This window comes from Ambystoma mexicanum, chromosome 1q (genome assembly GCF_040938575.1).
Source record: "Ambystoma mexicanum isolate Mex_15411 chromosome 1q, UKY_AmexF1_1, whole genome shotgun sequence".
NCBI classification, from domain to species: Eukaryota; Metazoa; Chordata; class Amphibia; order Caudata; family Ambystomatidae; genus Ambystoma; species Ambystoma mexicanum.
The window spans coordinates 872,823,278-872,842,828 of NC_090922.1; the positions used below are offsets into that span (position 1 = coordinate 872,823,278).

At 43.2% G+C, this 19,551-nt stretch overlaps 1 protein-coding gene across 1 annotated transcript in view; it reads left to right on the forward strand.

Moving 5' to 3' along the window:
- Positions 1-18,418, forward strand: part of RGS4 (regulator of G protein signaling 4) — a 21,673-nt gene extending 3,255 nt beyond the window's left edge. The window contains exons 2-5 of the mRNA XM_069641525.1: positions 4,830-4,931; positions 6,905-6,966; positions 12,977-13,143; positions 13,805-18,418. Of these exons, the coding sequence (XP_069497626.1) occupies positions 4,830-4,931; positions 6,905-6,966; positions 12,977-13,143; positions 13,805-14,050 (577 nt within the window). The 3' untranslated portion in view covers positions 14,051-18,418. The remainder of the gene's footprint in view (positions 1-4,829; positions 4,932-6,904; positions 6,967-12,976; positions 13,144-13,804) is intronic.
- Positions 18,419-19,551: the final 1,133 nt, after the last annotated feature.

Below are 19,551 nucleotides of genomic sequence, written 5' to 3' on the forward strand. Positions count from 1 at the left end.
TCCAGGCGGCCCACAATGGCCAGCAATTCTCTGTGATGTTGTAGCCAAGAAGAGAACGCCTCAGGTTCAGGTACAGGTCTAGAGTATAGGAGGGGGGGGTGGGGTGGAGGGGGAAGGGGGCTGGGAGAAGTCCACTCTTCCTAACATCATTGACATGCCAGCTTCTGGTTTTTCCACATATGCCAGAGCGCCAGGGGACCACTCCGGTGATGGTGCACGGTACAAACATATTCAGAGAACTGTGTGCAAACGAAGTCACAATGGGTTCATTTACAGACTCACTCAGAGAAATTGGCAAATTGCCAGTTAACCTGGACGATTGACAACTACGGTATGGCAAGTTCACTGCCAGGCAGGCAAAGCAATATCTAACGGTTATCGCTGTCACTGGGCAAAACGAAGTGGCAACATTATCAAATGCCTTAATAGCCAATGGACCTGATTCACAAACGTGTTTTTCAATGGGAACATACCATTGAAAACGTTTTCCAAATGTGCGCCAATGTTTATTCTGGCCAAATCTCTTGATTCCTTGCGGCAGTGTTCCTTCGTGCTCTTTCTGCAGACCCTGCTTTAAAGGTTGTGTATTCGACTCTTAACAACGCTGAATGGAACCTTCCAGTGACTTTGTGCATTGACAAATGGCACTCGCCACAAAGGCGGTATCCAAAAAAAGAAAAATCAGGTTCAGTTGCCCATGTTAGATAGGGTTCTAACTCCAAGGGCCTGATTTTACAGATCGTTTTTTCAGTGTGACTTTCCCATTCAAAAAGCATTTTGTAAATCAGGTCCTTAGTGAAGAAGCAGTTCCACAGTTTATTGCTCCCACACCTGTAGACTTCCCCTGTGATGACAACATTGCAGAGAGTGCATAACACGGCTACACGGCTTTTTGCTTAAGCTGCAATGGTTCAACCACATTTCACCAGGTGGAACTTGATTGTATTGGGTCCTTCTTGGACAGAGTGATCACATCTCACCAGGTGTGGCTTCATTGCATTGGCTCCTGGGTTGGGCGGAGTGATCACATCTCACCAGGTGTGGCTTCATTGCATTGGCTCCTGGGTGGGGCAGAGTGATCACATCTCACCAGGTGTGACTTCATTGCATTGGCTCCTGGTTGGGCAGAGTGATCACATCTCACCAGGTGTGTCTTCACTGCATTGGCTCCTGTTTGGGGAGAGTGATCACATCCCTCCAGGCGTGGCTTCCTTGCATTGGCTCCTGGTTGGGGCAGAGTGATCACATCTCACCAGGTGTGGCTTCATTGCATTGGCTCCTGGGTTGGGCAGAGTGATCACATCTCACCAGGTGTGGCTTCATTGCATTGGCTCCTGGGTGGGGCAGAGTGATCACATCTCACCAGGTGTGACTTCATTGCATTGGCTCCTGGTTGGACAGAGTGATCACATCTCACCAGGTGTGTCTTCACTGCATTGGCTCCTGTTTGGGCAGAGTGATCACATCCCTCCAGGCGTGGCTTCCTTGCATTGGCTCCTGGTTGGACAGAGTGATCACATCTCAACAGGTGTGTTTTCATTGCATTGGCTCCAAGTTGGACGGAGTGGCCACATCTCACCAGGTGTGTCTTAATTGCATTGGCTCCTGGTTGGGCAGAGAGGCCACATCCCACGAGGTGGTTTATTGCATTGGCTACTGGTTGGGCAGAGTTATCACATCTCACCAGGTGTGTCTTCATTGCATTGGCTCCAAGTTGGACAGAGTGGCCACATCTCACCAGGTGTGACTTCATTGCATTGGCTCCTGCTTAAACAGAGGGACCGCATCCCTCCAGGCGTGGCTTCCTTGTATTGGCTCCTGGTTGGGCAGAGTGATCACATCTCACCAGGTGTGACTTCATTGCATTGGCACCTGGTTGGGCAGAGGGACCACATCCCACAAGGTGGCTTTATTGCATTGGCTCCTGGTTGGACAGAGTGACCACATCTCACCAGGTGTTCTCATTGCATTGGCTACCGGTTAGAGACAGTGATATTTAATTATATGGGATTGATTTAGAAATCCATATAGGGAATTTGCTCAACACCCCATCACACTGATGACATCACTATGTTCCTACTAGATAGCTCCTTTTGCAGATTTCCTTTAGCCTCCCTTTCCCCACTTTCAAGAGAGCAAAGTTTGTGGGAAATGTTTTCGTAATCCAGGCTCCTAAGCCCTGGAAGAGTTTTCCAGCCTTGCTGTGAGATGGGCACAACCACCTAGCATTCAGAAGGATTTAAGACCAAGCTCTGGAGATACTAACACTACTTTGGCCCTCCATTTGTCTGCCTGAGGAGTCCTTTCTGGTTTGAATTTGCTGTCTCCTCTCTGTCTGAATTTGTCAATAGTGCCACGATACCCAAAGGGACACCTTTTGATCTTCATAAAAGCTCCTCAACAAAATTCAAATACAAATAAAGAAACTGCAATCACTTTATTGATATTTGATGTCTTGACTAACTGCCAGTGTGCAAATTGAGCACCATGAGACAAGAACTAAAATGTTCCCAACTACACAGAGCAAAGTCACGTGCTTCCAAAGTGCAAACACGTCCAAACGCTCTTTTGTGGTGTTTAAACTCATTTCCATGGGCAGACCTTCTGTATCCTTGACCCACTACCATGAATGATGCACAAACGGCACACGCCAAAATAGGTTATCGCACTTCTCCACTATTTCCTCTCACAAAGTGCAAATATATTCTCCTAAACCCTCAATCGGCATATGAACTCATGCAATAGGCTTTAAACAATATATGAAAAAGAGCATTTTATTATATGACACTGTATACAAAATAAAAGTTGCATATCCTTCATTGGTACATCAGTTACATATGATGTATTATTTATTTATGTATTTCTACATGCATTCATTTTAGAGAAACTAAAAGAGTCATTTCATACACTGACAGAATAATGACTAGTCAATGATAAGTGTGCCCCATAAATCATGCATGCTCTCTAACTCTCTAACTAGCAACGTCATTTTGGGCATTCCAGATTTGCACTGTTATCTATACAAGTTCTCTTAATCACCACCTCTCACAGTATATAATATCCCTCTGAATAAATAACAAACCCTAAGAACTATATCAAATTAAATCTCGAATTTGGAAATTGGCCCTTGCATGTGTCCTTTGCAAATTCCCTTCATAGGCCAAAGTGGGAACACAATGGACTCAAGTTCAACACTCAGCTGCAAGTGTAAACTATCTAAGATCTGTACAGTACACCAGTAACCACCGAAAGTATTAGAGTTGGTAGAGAATGTTTCCAAAGTTCTTATACCTTCATGGGAAATCCTGGTTGGGAGAGCCCTCGTGAATTCTGAGTAAATGGTCATGCAGCAGTGGCTGGAGGTCAGAGTTGGAGAAACCACAAACACCAGAAAACAAACATATGAAGGGGATCTCAGCATGTGTGAATTAGAAGCTCAGCCTGTTATTTCTGTTTCTGTTCAGGAGAAAGGGGTCTGGGAAGGAATTTGATTGCTACTCTTAATGCCTATGTATATGAGTTAGATCATGGGCGAGTAATGTTTGAGGCTCAGGACACTTGGAAGCGTATATGGTCATCTATTAAGTCTGTAAGGAAAAAGGCACCTTTATGGCCATGAAACAATTGTTGTTCATTGCATGGTAATATTAGTACTGGATTATATTTCCTTCAGATGTAGTACCTACACGAGTGTTTTATAAACCATGCTGGATGAGTTCATGGAGAAGAATGGGAACAGATTGAATGTGGTAGGTGTACTAATGAGTAGGTTCCTTTCAGATGACATACCTACAGGAGTGTTTTATAGGCCATGCTGGATGAGTTCATGGAGAAGAATGGGAACAGATTGAATGTGGTAGGTGTACTAATGAGTAGGTTCCTTTCAGATGACATACCTACAGGAGTGTTTTATAGGCCATGCTGGATGAGTTCATGGAGAAGAATGGGAACAGATTGAATGTGGTAGGTGTACTAATGAGTGGGTTCCTTTCAGATGACATACCTACAGGGGTGTTTTATATGACGTGCTGGAAGATGTCATGTACATTAATGGGAGCAGATTGAATGTGGTAAGTTTAGTAATGGTGTGAGTTCCCTTCAGATAATTATAATAATTATAATTGGTTCTTTATAACGCACTTAATACCAAGAGGTTAGTAAGTGCGGACCCTAGGATGGAACCTGTGTCAGGATCCACTACAGCAAAAAAGCAACTCAGTGTACTGGGAGGTGAAGAGCCAATCAAACAATAATTTAAATTCACTCTGAACACGGGTCCAAGGTGGAGTGTGCATGGAAAACCTACCTTTCGGCCGAGTTTTGCTCAATATATGACCTGGGCATCATATAATGTGGTAACAATGATTTCCAGGCCTCCGTCTGTGTAAGTAAGGCCGTGTAGAGTTAGATGAGGTCGATTTTTGGAATGCTCCATGTCCACGGATGTGACACATAGACACTCGACTGCATAAGAGCACAAGGCTTCTGGGCATGCACCAATGTTTATCTGTTGAATGGTTGGAAAATCACAAGTTTACAGTAGCCGTTATGTCAGCCAGGCATGTATGTACCGATAACTTAAACAGCACTGGCTGGATTCCACCGAGACCATGGCTCATCGATCGAGAAAATACACATCCATAGGGGGATACAACATGTTGAAAATGACAAACACATGGCAGATAACCTATTGTTGAAAATCGTTACATGAAATATACCTTGTGGATACACTGCAAAACTGACTGTATGCTTTCTGATTTTATATCATTTGCTCTTTTGTATTGTTGCCAGTCCCTAACAAGGTCGTCTTGTTTTTTTGCTTTTTCTAGCGCAAAAGATATGAAACACCGTCTTGGGTTCTTACTGCAGAAAACGGACGCGTGTGAGCAGGTGTTCTGCAGCAAAAAAGAGAAAGCGGCCTCATCCCAGAAGTAAGTGAAGCACAAGATGTGCTAATAGGATCAAAGACACAAACACAACACAGCAAAGGGAGGGCATCATTTCTAGTGACATTTTCAGCAAAAGATGCAATTCGCTAGTTCCATGCATGCACATGACAGATCTGCTATCGATTGGATCGCCTGATCCAATTAACAAATGAATCAATCTACGAAGTAGATCCTTTGGCAATGTCTTAAAAAATATATTGTATACTTTCCGATGTAACTTTCAAACACGAACTAAATTAGGATATATGTACAATCTTCAAGCTGTAAAGTTGTAATCAATCATTTTATGAAACTGTAACAGCGGTGAGAAACTAGGAGAACCAGTTTCTTTCATGTGCACTCTCTTCAACTCTTAGCTGCTTCTGTGAATGTAATGTAGGTACAAACTATAAAGGTGAACAGCTAAGGGGTCCGCAAACCGTAACACTCCAGATATTTGGGACTACGACTCCCATGATACCTCAGCATTGGCTATGATGGCTAGGTCTGATTGGAATTGTACTAAAAACAACCAGAGAGCCAGCATAGCCAATGCTGGGGTAGCATGGGAGTCGTAGTCCCACATATCTGGAGTGTCACGGTTTGCGGAACTTAAGGCCCATGGGCATGTGGCGCTCTATACAAATTAAATAATAATAATGTTAATAATAATCCCTGTCATAGGAGCTTTCAAACAAAGCTTTGTGCTACAAGTCCCAAATGCATTGTTGTTATAGGCTAGATTTCTACTTCTTAGTGTGAAATTAATTTGGAATGATACAAAGCCTAAAGCACAGACCAAACATTCTTCATCTAACGTGTCTGCAAGCTTCCGTGTAGAGGAGTTTTAATGTGTGCCTGCAAAGCGATTGAGTAGTAGCAACTTGAAGTCACAAACAGGCAATGCACAAACCTTTGCAACCTTTGCAGATGCCTGCGGGCTACAGCTTGTAATAAACAAATAAATACAAAAATTCAAGACAAGTTCCTATAAGTATGACCAAAGGATACACAGGGCACCGTTGGAGCAGGTGTCCCGGAACACCCAGGCACCATACGCACAGAAGCCTCACACCCCTTATGCAAAAGGCACCACTGTAGTCTCAGGATCCCACTCACCAAAGTAGCAACAGCTCTTTGGCCAATGACGCACGAGCAGCTCAAGAAATGCCAATGGCACAATATTAAAAACCTTAAAAAATGGCTGCCGTGTGTTAGTCTGTTCTCCCTTTACATAGAGGCCATTCAGAAGAGTAAAGCAAAAGTAACCAAAGAAAATGTCCACCATGGAACAGGAGAAGGTACTACATGTAGCCCCTTCTCCCTTTCCATAGCGGACATTAAAAAGTGTGAGAAAAAAGCAAACAAAGAAGATCGGCGGCATGGAAAGTACAAAGGGACTACACGTAGTCCCTTCTCTGTTTTCATGGTGGCCACTCAAACATTGAATGCGCTGCAGGGAATGCCTTTGTCGGGCTGGTAATGACTCGGTCAGGGCTAAATAGCTCACTTGTTACAAGCTCCTTGTCCCTCGCTGGGTACTAATTGGAGATTTTCCGTTTACTTTTCTTTGAAATAAATCCAGAGGAATTAGGCGCATGCCACAGAAAACAAGGTGTAAAAAAAGTACCTCACGATCATAGAATGTGTTTCCTCTTAATGGAGTACGGATGCAGCAAGTGTGAATACTTGTAGACTAAAACGGATAAAATGATGAGGAACCTAACAACATGATACATAGGTGCCTTATTTGAAATTCTGTACATGCAACTCTTGAATGACAAATGAGTATCACGCACAAATAAATGTACACTATAAATGCTGTGTTTAATACAGAGTTCTGCAGGCCTGCTGGCTTACTGAAGTGTCCATCCTCTGATGATATTCTGATTATTCTGTTGAATAATGGCCTTAAGAAGTGTGTGTTATTAAAGAAGTGCCGCATTGAGTGTAAACAGATGCCTTTCTCCCCTCAGGATCAGTCAAGAAGAAGTTAAGAAATGGTCTCAGGGGCTGGACAGTTTGATTACTCATGAAGGTAAGTCTTGGGTTACGATGTACACGCTGCTTTGTGCAATTGTCTGTTATTCTGTGTCCTATGTTTTATTGCTATTGTGTAAGGCACGTGCCACGGGCAAAGACATTTTGTAGACCTCTCTGCCCCCACCCCCACCTCGAGCAAAGTAAGAGAGAATAGGGAAGCAACCTTTCACTGGTTCTAGGAGCCTTCAAATCAGTGTCCATTTAAATGCATTAGCACGCTCCACAGTGACATCTACAATGTGACAAATGATTGATTCCCAACCCGCCTGACGGGATGCGATGCGGGCTATGCATGATTTACGCAGTCGCTTTATGATATTGACTAGTGAGGCACGCAAGAGTGGCATGTCAGTGTCATGGATTACCTCTGTTGGGCGAATACTGATTCCTGAAAATGCGGGGCGTGCAGCTGGTGTGGTTGGGACTGCTGGGCTTTACTGGATATTGGCTAGACAAGCAGGAGCTCTATGGGGCTGATTCACACATGGGGATGCACCCATTGAAAAACGCTTGTAAATCAGGTCCCCTATCTCAGAAGTGTGCATTAGTGCAACAGATGGAGCCAATCAATTTGGCAAATGTGCTCATGTTGTGTAATGCATGTATTACTGAAATTCATAAGACATGTGGGTTTTTGCAGAGGGGCTAAATTGCAGTAGAGGTACGGTGCCCTTTGCTTGCTACTGCATAGTAAGAAATGGAGCAACCCTATTTGTCCCAAACCTAGTTCCTAATCTTTCATATTTGAAAAGGGGAGCAACATGTATTGTTGTTTTTCCATTACTTATTACAGAACAAGCAAAACTTATGCACAATCAATGTGCAGCAATATTGATCTTGCTGAAAATCTTTGCGTAATAATGAGGAGGCTTAGGTTGGAGGGAGACCTCTTTGCTCCATTCCTTCTGAGCCGCACAAGTGCACATTCTGTAAAAGCTCTTTCTCCAATCAAATCATTTCCGACATGGGCTGAGGCAAGGCCTGTTTTTCCCATTCCCTAATATCCCAACAGTAACAATGAGTCCAGCTGGATGGACTCCTTGTGGAACCTGTAAACTGTGTATATTGTTGATCCAAGTTAGTTACAACAAGTGCTTTAATAAACGCTCCAAGGGGTTGTGATGACGTGACCAGTACAGTATACAAAGAAGTGATGGTTCTGGTGTATTCTATGTAATACGCAAACAAGTTATAATTATCTCAGCGTCTTCGTTCAATATAGTCCACCACAGCCGAGATACCTCTGTGTTCAGTGGGTCTTTCCGAGACGCAATCATTCAAAGTGATGTGTACAAGTTCTTCTTGGAACACCTAAACCTCTGGAGGAAAGTTGACCAAATCTGGACCCACACCTCCTTAATGTGCCTTGGGAGGATGTTTGCAGAGGAAGCTATTTAGTTGGTATTTGTGTTGGGCCAGCCCTTACATTGAAGATCATTATAATCTCAGGAGCTGTAGTCAGCCAGGGGTGGATCATCGGAACTCATGGTCGGCTCCCGATGAGGGCTGGGATGCAGCCAGCCACCGTGATGCTGACTTTCTAAAATGTAGCCATATCGCTGCCCTGTTTATTTATTGGAAATGAATAAAGCGCCTATACAACAAATGGCGTTTCAAGGTGCCACAAGACAAAAAAAGGAGGAGGTGAAAAGGGAGAAGAGTAATCATAATGGTCCTACTAGGCCTTGTGTCATTTGGATCGTGCATGTGCATTAAAGAAGTGCAGGGGACGGGATTGGAGAAGGCAAGGGGGGAAGTGCCGGTTGGGGTGGCAGAGATAATGCTGCAGTGGGAGGGGAGAGGCATATAAGTGCAGGGGACGAGGAGGGCCCCTGGGGCTAGGCAGGTGCTAACCGAGGCAGGACGTGAGGAAAACATGCTAAGTGCGAGGACTGGGTGGACCAGGCTAGGTAGGGAGGACAGGACACTGGCTTCCAGAGGCTGGCAGAATGTATTTTAAAATGCTGTGCTTGGTATAAAATGCACCCAAGAGGAGGCCCGGAGTACTTAGAAGGAAGGAATAGCCAGGATAGCCTCAGCTTAAAGATCACTGGAAGTTTCTCAGTCTTGCAGGGAAGCTTTTGGAAAACGTGGTTTGCTGGAAACTCTGAAAATGATCAGTCGATACCTTTCCCTGCACTACATGAAGGGTATGGTCAGTGCTTAGGGGAAATCTCATTTGACAGAAACGTACACTTAGTCATTATGGGATGTTTAGAAAACGTGCAACAAAGCAGACACATCATTTTAATCACAGGGGGGCCAGACTGTTGCATGTTTTGTGGTGCCTTTTTCCAGTTCTGCCCTTTTGTTGCAAAAATTATAAACATGTCGATAATTTCGTGTTTAATATAGTTATTCATGCTTCATTCTTCCAACTTCTAAGCACTGTAATACCAGGTTTCATTATTGGGAAAGGTTTTATGGTTCTCATGTTACCCAAAATGATGAAATGCTGACTTGACCGTTAAAGAATTTAAACCTGTGTTCAGTCACTCGGAGTGCTGAACTTGCTTTGCTATCTTACCAGCTTCATGGATCTCAAGCCCATTAGTCTAAATGAAGTAACCACAGAATAACCGCCAGAAATCATTAGCGTGTTAAAGAAAGGCCAGGACTGGGAGAAAGCGTTTTCTGGTAACATGGGATGGTCTGATTAAATTAGGACCCTATGAAACGCCAGTGACTAGAGGTTTCATCCTGGTTGGGGTTTGTTGTGTGTGATTGAACACAGCCATTTGGTATATTGTTCTAGTTGTTTCCACGCATGACTCCATACTGTAATTATAATTGGAGTAACACAACACCGTGGCACAATACATATGATTCTGTGTTACGCTTAAAATATTTGATACGAAAATGCATTGCATTTATTGACTAGACAATAACAAGAAGCAAACGAAGTGTCTGATTTTCATCCTAGGTAGGAACGACTGAGCAGACAAATGTCACCTCTTAGCTAAATTGATACACACTCCGTTATGACTCATCGAATTCGCTAATGTACTTCTAAACGTTTGGAAGGTGTTTTTCACGTCAGTATGTAGAGCAAAGCATTGCAATGCCCATAATTACGTATACACAGCGCCTCCTCCCGGTGACTGCATGAACAATGAAGAAACCGACCGTTCTCTAACAGCTACGAGAAACACCTGGATAACACCTAAAAAGAAGACCGACTCTTCTTCACACGAAATTCAAAGTGGAAACCACTGTGCATTCTAGCCCTTTAGTTCAATTGTCCCCATTATCCGTGTGCGCCAACGCAGCCGCACGCAAGGAAGGCATTGGCGGATCGATGGCGGCGAATGAACAGTTCAAATTATACACTGGTAATGGTACAGGGTTGTCTAAGTTTGTCACGTAAAACCAACTTTAATTTCTGAGGGCAGTCCCCGTAGACGAGTCCTCGGTCCCCAAGTTCCTTGGGCTGGGGTCAGAGGAGAGGAGCTGCTGGCGCTGGGAGAAGACGGGCCTGCTCAAGATGGCGTCATCGCTGGAGCTCTAGTATCCCGCAGGGAGCACAGCTGCGACGCTCTGGGTTCCACTTGCTTCGGTTGCCGTGGAGGGGTGACCCCGTGTCAGCCATGCAGATGCGTTCCCATGCTCTCTCGCCATTTGTACGTGTTGAAAGTCTGCCTTGAGTCAGCTGGGAGGAGGGCGCCTGTTTATGTTATCAGCAGCGCATGTTAGGATCACATGGCGGATGTTTCTCGACTTCTGCGCCTGTGAGGCCGCCCTTTCTCTTCTTCCAGGGATTGCAGCTAATGTTACTAGAAACGTTCTTTGATTCACGGCGTTCGTCACTGTCCTCGGAAGCCCACCAAGTACGTGCTGCCTCTTTGCAGACTTCTACCAATTCCCAAACAGAGTTTTTAGTATGTGCCAAAAACCTGTAGCTGTGGCTCGAAGGGCCTAAACGGGCAGTACTTTGGTGTCACCGTGCGCAATTATGAATGAACGTTTACTGTTCACTACTATAGACACTAAACTCCTATAAAACAGCTGCCCCAGATGACTTCTTAATTATTTAGCAACCGATAAAGCGAAACAGAGCCAGGTAGTCATTATCAACACCCTATTTCCTCACTTTTGAATTTTAAATATCTTTTCTCATATTATGGTTTTTCTCTTTCCACCTACTCCTTCTCACAAGCACTATGAAAAGTTACACTAATTTACACAAGGAAACCGGCTCCTTATCTAATAACCCAAGCGTCCTTGAAACGAGCTTGCTTGCGGCTAAACTCCATCACCAGACCATTATTACATATGTATGCACGTGCAGCTCAAAGTTGACAGGAGGATTGATAGATGCTACTAAAAGATGGCAGTTCATTCGGATTTAGATCTCATGAGCAGCAGATCGCCGTTCCCGTGAAGACTCTGAAGAGGCACCTAGCATAACTATCGAACACAACTCAACCATCATTAATGAGTTGGGGTTAGCACTTAATCAACTGAGCTATCTCTCTGGCCTCCTTTATGAGGCTTTGAACCTGCTGTAGAGAAGTGAAAACGCGGTCCTCTCTCGGGTCCAGTCAACTTCTATAGCAGGTTCTACACGTGTTCCGTCTTCAGCTTTGGAAGGGAAGCCACTTATGTGAGGACCTATGCAGCTCGAGGAATTTCAGGACCCCGTGGTCTCCTGAACCTGATGCTGTGCAGGGTCTGACGTGGAGCCAGTGAAGTCTTTGTGGATTGGGGTACGGAATGCTTTAATAGCCAACCTTACTGTAATAACATTGATCTTGATCAGAAAGATTATTACTGGAGCAAATCTTGACATGTCTGAACTATTTGTAACCCATCACCTGTACTTTCAAGCGGTTCAAGAGAAAACCTTAGTGAAAACACCTCTGATTTGAACCACTTCAAATCTTAGTCAGGAGAGGCAAAAATATATGGTCATACTTAATGACATATGCTCCGGAACATTTTAGGAGTTGCCCCATTATTTTAGTGTGCCACATCAGACTGCGTAAAGATTATCCGCAGACATTTGAGGATGACTAAGGCAGGTTGGAAATGCTCACGCGGAGAGAGAATTCATTAAGATTTGCTAAAATGCATTTTAAAAATGTGCTTGATCTCTGATATTCACAGCAAATTTAGGATTTCGTCCTGTGCTCATGAAAGGGAACCAGGGGGGGTGCATCTTTGGGATGTTTGAGAATCTCCCAAAATGTTCCCAAGCAAATTTTAGTGATTCTATCCCTAAATGCATCATTCTGGAGTGCTCAGCGCGTTTTCTAAAGCGGTGTGCACAGATCTTACTAAATGGGTCCTCTCTTCAGGTTGAGCTGAACAGAAAGTAATACTGCTCCGGGTAGCCTGCAAGTCTCTCACTTTAGAGAGCTTTGTGATATGTGTAATTCTGGGTTCAAATCCCAGCAGACCTCATGTAGTCCTTCGTCGTTCGCTTGCCATTGAGTTGATGCCTGAGTTGATGCCTGAGTAGTAGCCCATATTTGAAGCCTGAACAATAAGACATGTGTCCTATTTGTCCTTCTGTACATTTCTAGATAGCAACCCTCATTACTGTTGCCAAAAGAGTTGGAGGATAGCTCAGTGGCAACACGCAGGTCTGGGAAGCAAGAGTGGTTCGAATCCTGGATCCGCACCCAAAAAACCCTCCAGAAAACGAGCGCCCTACAAATACCTGCACTTGCACGATCCAAATGCACAAGGCCTAGTAGTATTGTTCCCCCCACCCCATCCCCTTGTCTAGTTACGCCTTGAGACACACACGTATATAGGTGCAATACAAAAGAACCATTACATTAAGCAGCATGCAGCATTTTATCCCTAAAGGCAAGTCTTTGTAAATTGTACTTTCAGCAAAGGCAAGTGAGTCTTCTACCAGTTAGAAAGTTCAAACATGCTAAATGTCCACGTCCGGCACAAGAGTTCCCCGGGATGTACCTTGCTTATGGGGGTTTTCTGACTGAAGTAGTTTTGCATGGACCAAGCGTTAGATTACATGGTTGTGCTGTCTCTTTCAGGTGGCCTTGCGGCTTTCAAGGGCTTCCTCCAGTCGGAGTACAGTGAGGAGAATATTGAGTTCTGGATGGCGTGCGAGAACTACAAGAAAATCAAATCCCCTGGCAAGCTGGCTGCCCAGGCCCAGAAGATCTACGACGACTTCATCTCTGTCCATGCCACCAAAGAAGTACGTATGACAGAGGGTTCAATTGCATGGGGAAATGGGCAATACGCTTAAAATACGGCCTGCAGCCACATTTTGCAACCAACTTAGTGGGGACGTTTCTTCCTCAGACTCATCCATTTATTGCAAGCTGACTGTCAAAAGTGTATCTTCGTGCCATCCTCCTACCTCTTTCCCGGCTTGTCAGTACAAATCCAATAACCACGGTGCTAACAAGTTTAATAACACTGCATAGTAAATAACACCTCAAAACCACTGTATTATAGATACTTCATTTAACAGCAAGTTGTGTAACTAATATTGTTAAGCATACTCATACTTCCAGGCAAAGGCTGGATTTATAAATTATCGTTATGAATTGTGCACTTCAGAATGTTTTTACTCCTTCACAGAATTTGATTGTATTTAAAATATGCCACGAAATTAGAACATACAAATGAAAACAATACACATGGCAAATGACAACAAAACATTCTGTGGATAAAGTGTATAAAGCTCTTAGTGACTGCACAGCTCCAGACAAAATGTGTGAAACATAGTCCATTTTGTATTAAAGAATGTGAATAGATGTTCTAAGAAAACATGCTTCCCTGATCAGTTACTCTTCCAGGCACACACAGAAGATATTTTTCTAAGAAAGACTTCTTGCCTTTTGAACCAACAGGTGAACCTGGATTCTTGCACCCGGGAGGAAACTAGCCAGAACCTCCTCGAACCCACAACTTCGTGTTTCGACACAGCCCAAAGGAAGATCTTCATCCTCATGGAGAAGGATTCTTATCGCCGCTTCTTGAAGTCAAGGTTTTATCTGGATCTGATTCTGCCAACGGAGAGCCGATGCAGTGGGAACCAGAAGAAAGCAAAGGCGTTCAGCTTGGACAACAGCCTCCTGATTCCACAGTGTGCCTAACTGCCCCAGGGCACGAGCCCCACTGACTGTTAAACTATTGTACCTTCAGGCACTCGCATGTTGTTGTGGGTCCACGGCACATTACACAAGAGTCGTAGTGTATGTACTCATTTGACATTCCACCTTAGATCAGATGCTATGTGTACAGTGGAAACTGGAGCATTCAATTAATGTAGAGTATGTTTTGAAACACTCATTTTAGGGATCATAAAAATCAGCATTTACTGTTTTTAGCCCTAAAACCTGCAAAATGCATTAACAATGTAAACAACAAAACCCTCTATGTGGCTTTCTAGCTAGGGTGATTCTACCTACAACCCACAGATACACACACTGCTTATGTAATGTATATCCCACAATTAATTCTAAATGATAATTTCAATATATCACAATCAATGTATAAGCAAAATATATCAGATATGGGTAGCTATGTCCACAAACTTTTTCTATGCCTTAAGAATAATAATAATTACCTCTTAAGGTAGTTTGATAGTTATATATCCAGTACTGAATCGCGAGCCGTTCTGCAGAGTTGTTCACTGAGTAGGTGGACGGGTAAGATTGAGGTTCATGAGTGGATCAGCAATCAGAAGTGATCTGGCAGGATCAGTCAGGCTTACGCCTGCTAGTCAGGGATGGTCTGCTTGGAATGCTTGGCTCATCAGCACTTAATGAGGAAGCAGGTAGCCTCCAGACCTACATTTCAAAAGAGGATCACTAATTCGAAATGGAAACTACTCTGTGACTGCAACTTAGCTTGCATGGTCTCTGCCGACACCCATAGCACTTAGCCGTGTGGAATAGTGAACATGCTTTGCTAGATTAATGTGGATCTGGGAGTCTTACATCTATGTGACTCCAACCACATATCAATTATAAATGTAATTGCTTTCAAAACATAGGTCAGCTAGATCCAAGAGGCTAGTGAAGGATGATCCCACCGATCTCTTAATTCCACACACCTTATTTCTGGATTGGCTTTTTGAGTGCTTTCTTTGCAAAAGCTGCCATTTCCAAAGAAATTCCAATTGACCACGCTTTGGCTGACTCCCAGGCTTCCCGTGTGACCAAAGCCTCCACAAGCACCATATTAATAGTCTCTGCAGATCTATCTGCCATTGCAGGGATCCCTTTGTGATGGACTGACCAGCCACTCCAGGAATCTGTGGCATTGTTTTTGTCTGCTCAGCACATTTCTAGGTAAATGGTCCATGAAGAGTCAAGCCGCTGAGATACATGATCCCTAGAAGGACAGCTTGAGAATGCACTGGAATTTAATGTTCATGTGTTTTTGCTTCTGTTGCTGCTAAGCTCTCGTTCCAATGTACTCGGAAACTGTCCTCATGACTCTGAGTGTGAACATGTCTGTTTTGTGTCCCCTTGCTATGTGCAACCAAGCCAGCCATGCATGCCTGCCATAACTTGTGCAGGTGATCTGTATTGTAGCATTGTTTGCAGATATCCAATCTGGGTGTCCCTTTGCAGATAAGTGGGTGTCCGGGTTCATTGTTTGTGAAATATAGTCACCAGGCATGTAACACATTTCACAAACCCAACACCTGGGTAATAAAGGACAGGATTTTGTGGCATTACGATTTCTCCTGGAAAGCGTACATTGCATGATGTACATGTAAAGAATGAGGTACTTTATCTGTTAACTCAAGCAACGTCACTCTGCACCTGGTACCCTCCGAAGTTAGAAGATAATCATAACTTTGTTATTCAGCGATATTAGGGATCAACCTAAAAGAATTGTCCTTTTGCATGAAAAATCCCACTTCATATAATGCAGTATAGGATTTCGTTCAAAGAACATTTGTATATTATTATGTATTTATGTGTTTAATGGATATATTTATTGTGCACTGTGACCTTGTCTCAAAGCGCAGAATGACATGTGAAGAGTAACTATTAATTCACACTTACATCCAGGAGGACTGTGAAAACGAAGGACTGACAGATGGTGCTCTTCACAGCCCTAACAGTGTAAAAAAAAAGCTCTTACAGTAGGGGCCTGCAACCTGCAGCTCCACAGATGTCTTGAACTGTGATTACCATGATCCCTCATCATTGACTATGCTGGCTAGAGCTGATGGAAGTTGTGGTCCAAAACATCTGAGTCAAAGGTTGCATGCATACATGAACATTGAGCCCATTTTACATAGCATACTCCAGAAGTACGACTAGTTACTTGTAGAAAAAGTAGCAACGTTCCAATGTGAAGTGCAGCACCAATTCACAAAGGCTAAAGCAACAAAATAGTTTGGCAGGTGAATTGATGACCCTTACATATAGTTGTGAAATGTATGAATGCACAACTCGCCACAGAATGTGCAAAATTAGGCATGCCAATGGGTTTTCCAAAGAGAAACAATGGATCAATGTAAGTGCCCCAGTTGCTTTCCAGGTGGCAGTACATGTGTAAAGCGTGACAGTATGTCAAAAAAATGTAACTAGTAAAAAAGTACTTTCCACTACTGTGTTCACATTTTGCATTGCATACATTTCACACTTGTTCTAATTAAGTTCCCGTGATTAAGATACCAGTCTTTGTGAATACCATGTCCAATAGTAATTTGCAATACAGCCATAATTCGGAGCAGACTTCATCTGTAGTAAGTTCCACATGTATATGGTGGTCTTTGTGAATGAGGCCAGTTGAGGTGTGCTTAGTCTTGAAAAACCTGCCTATACATATTCAGTCTGCCCCTCTACCCCCTAATCCTTCCTACCGTCTTTGGCACATAGTGCAATATTATATATATATGTGTGACATATCTAGATATGAAAGGAGAGGATATTCATGTAAGCTCTTCATGAATGATCATTGCGGGCCACTGTCCAAGTCACGTCACTAATATAAGATCGTGTGTACTTACAGTTAACAATGATGTCCTACATGTACTTGCTTGCACCATAAACTGCACTAGTACAGTACAAGATATTTGATTTTCATGTGACTGATCTTACGAAAGGACCATACAGAATGTGACAAGATATGATTTTGGTTTCCAAGCCCCTTCCTTCCCCAGCCCAGCACCTAGCACAAAGGCATATCACGTAATGGTGGTATCCTGTAACGTTTGGTAACATGTTTATTGCGTAATCCAAACTGTCCCACCAGAATACTATATTTTACCATTCTCGCTATAATGGTTTCGAAGATGTAGGTTCGAAGTGCACGTGAAATTTGATGTAGGTTTGTCGATAATTCATTTAGTGCTTTGGGGAAAGTCAGGCTCAGGTCTGGGTGAGCATGAATGGAGTACCTTTTTAGTGATCAGGGAAGTATCTGTGATCCGCCCAATCATGCAGAGCTGTGGATGACCCGCTGCTTTTCATGTGTCTTATGTCATGCCATAGATTGTCGTCCTTCTGTACAGCTTTGTTGTGCTGACTGCAGATATGTGTAATAGTGTTTATTTGTTGGTGTCTAACCAGATGGGACAATGGCCATTTGATGAATGTACCTGGTGACCCCATCTTGAATCATAAGGTAGCAAGCACTGTACAATGTTCTATAATGCCGATGCATTTTCACTGAAATGAACCTTCAGTTTCAGGAAATGTTTTATATCATGGACATTGTTCCAGCACATCATGACCACATGCCTACTCACCCCTACCCAAAAAAACAAATCTTGTGGGAGTGCATTGTAACTGCATACAAAAGTGCAACTAACAGAGAATAGCTGTTTGCTCGGATCTGGTGCAACTCACTGTGGCAGCCATTTCACTGCATTTTGTGTCCTTTTGTTATGGTGGGCAAGCCCCATTGCACAGCTTCTAAAGCCTCCACCCCCTCACACCCACTAGCCTAAAATGCAACAAATAGTATTCCCTTAACCTGCGCGCCCCTAAAATATACTGCCAAAAAAAGAATCCGTGCACCAAGTGTGGTGAAACAGGCGCAGTGAGTTTAGCAGCTACCGTTTCCCCTCTGGAACAGTGTTGCACGCCCATAATGCAACATTTAAATATTTGTGGCATGCATGTCCACGATTTGCCACAAATTTCCAGAACCAATGTGGCGAGTTATTGTAAGCGATGTGCGCACAAATCACATTTCTTATCCAATACACTGTTCATTGATTTAAAGCATAAACTCGGAGCATTTCTAAAATGTTTTCAGTGAAAATGTATGCATTTCTTGTCTTTATGTTCTCTCTAGATTCTGATAAGCATGCAAAATACTTGAACATACTTTTTGTATTATTTATAAGACTTTGTATTGTAAAAACGATTATAATTATTATTGCACATTTTTTAAGAAGGTTATGGGTATGACGATATGAAAGACCGTCAGTATCTTCATTACTGTGGAGAGAGATATTTATTGTTTTAATAAACACATTTTATTTTACAGTTCTTTTCGGAGTCTGTATTTGGTATCAAAATGTACATTGTAAAAAGTGGAAATATTTGCTGTTGTCGCTGTGTGTTACTGAAATGTATTTGTTCATGGTTCTTCTGTATTTCTTTTTGGACACTGCCCATGCCAGAAGAGTTGCTAGGTCTGGAAAAGATCCGGGGCTATGCTAATGTCGGGTCTGTCGGGACCTGGGGCTATCTAGCCTTTTGGTTGTATCGCCTGAGCTTCTATCGGGGCTACAACCAAAAGACCCAGGGCTACAGCCCCGTATGCCCCCCCCCAACCCCTAGCAACACCTCTGGCCGATGCCCATCTTTCCACATGGCTTGTAATCAACACAGGCAGGGCCAAACCACACGCTAAGTGTAATTTTGATTGTTTTGTGTTAGGGGTGTAAACAAGGCAAGGGACTCTAGATGATCAGGGTTCATCTTCCTTTTATACACTTTACAAAAAGACAGAGCGAAAGCCGGGTACCTTATACATGCATGGCAGTGAGCGTTACAATGAAAATCACTATGTAGTCTGCCTGATTTTTACAGGTATAAAATGCTAATGGAATCCAAAGAGATGGAAGCCTCTCTGCCTGCATCAAAATTCGATGAGGATGCAGACATGTTGGTGTATTTTGTAATGATATATTTAGAGACTACCCCTAATGTGGGGAGTTCATCCCCCCACCCAATATGTAATTTGTCAACTTCAGTCTAGCCCTGTCTATGACTCATATAGAGGCACGTAGATCCCTCCCCCTGTGCCACCAATAAGCCAAGAATCTGGCCGGGGAACGGAAAGAATATATATTTATTAAATAGTAGGTTCAATGAATATTTGCACCAAATGATTACGCATGCCACCTCCTCTGTGGCACAAAATAAAACTTCAATACAAAAACTCACCTTTTTGGATTTCACTTTTGGGTTTCATGTTCATTGAACATACGCCAAATAAGCAGTTAAACCATCCTGTCCCACAAAAACCCCATATTATCAAAACTAAAGAATACCTTGGAACATTACAAGATCATGAGCAATAGCATTCCTTGATAATGTTTAAACGTAAACCAATTGCAACCTTTTTCAATTTTCAAAAGCATTTCACACGTGCAGAGCTTTGTATGTTTAATTTC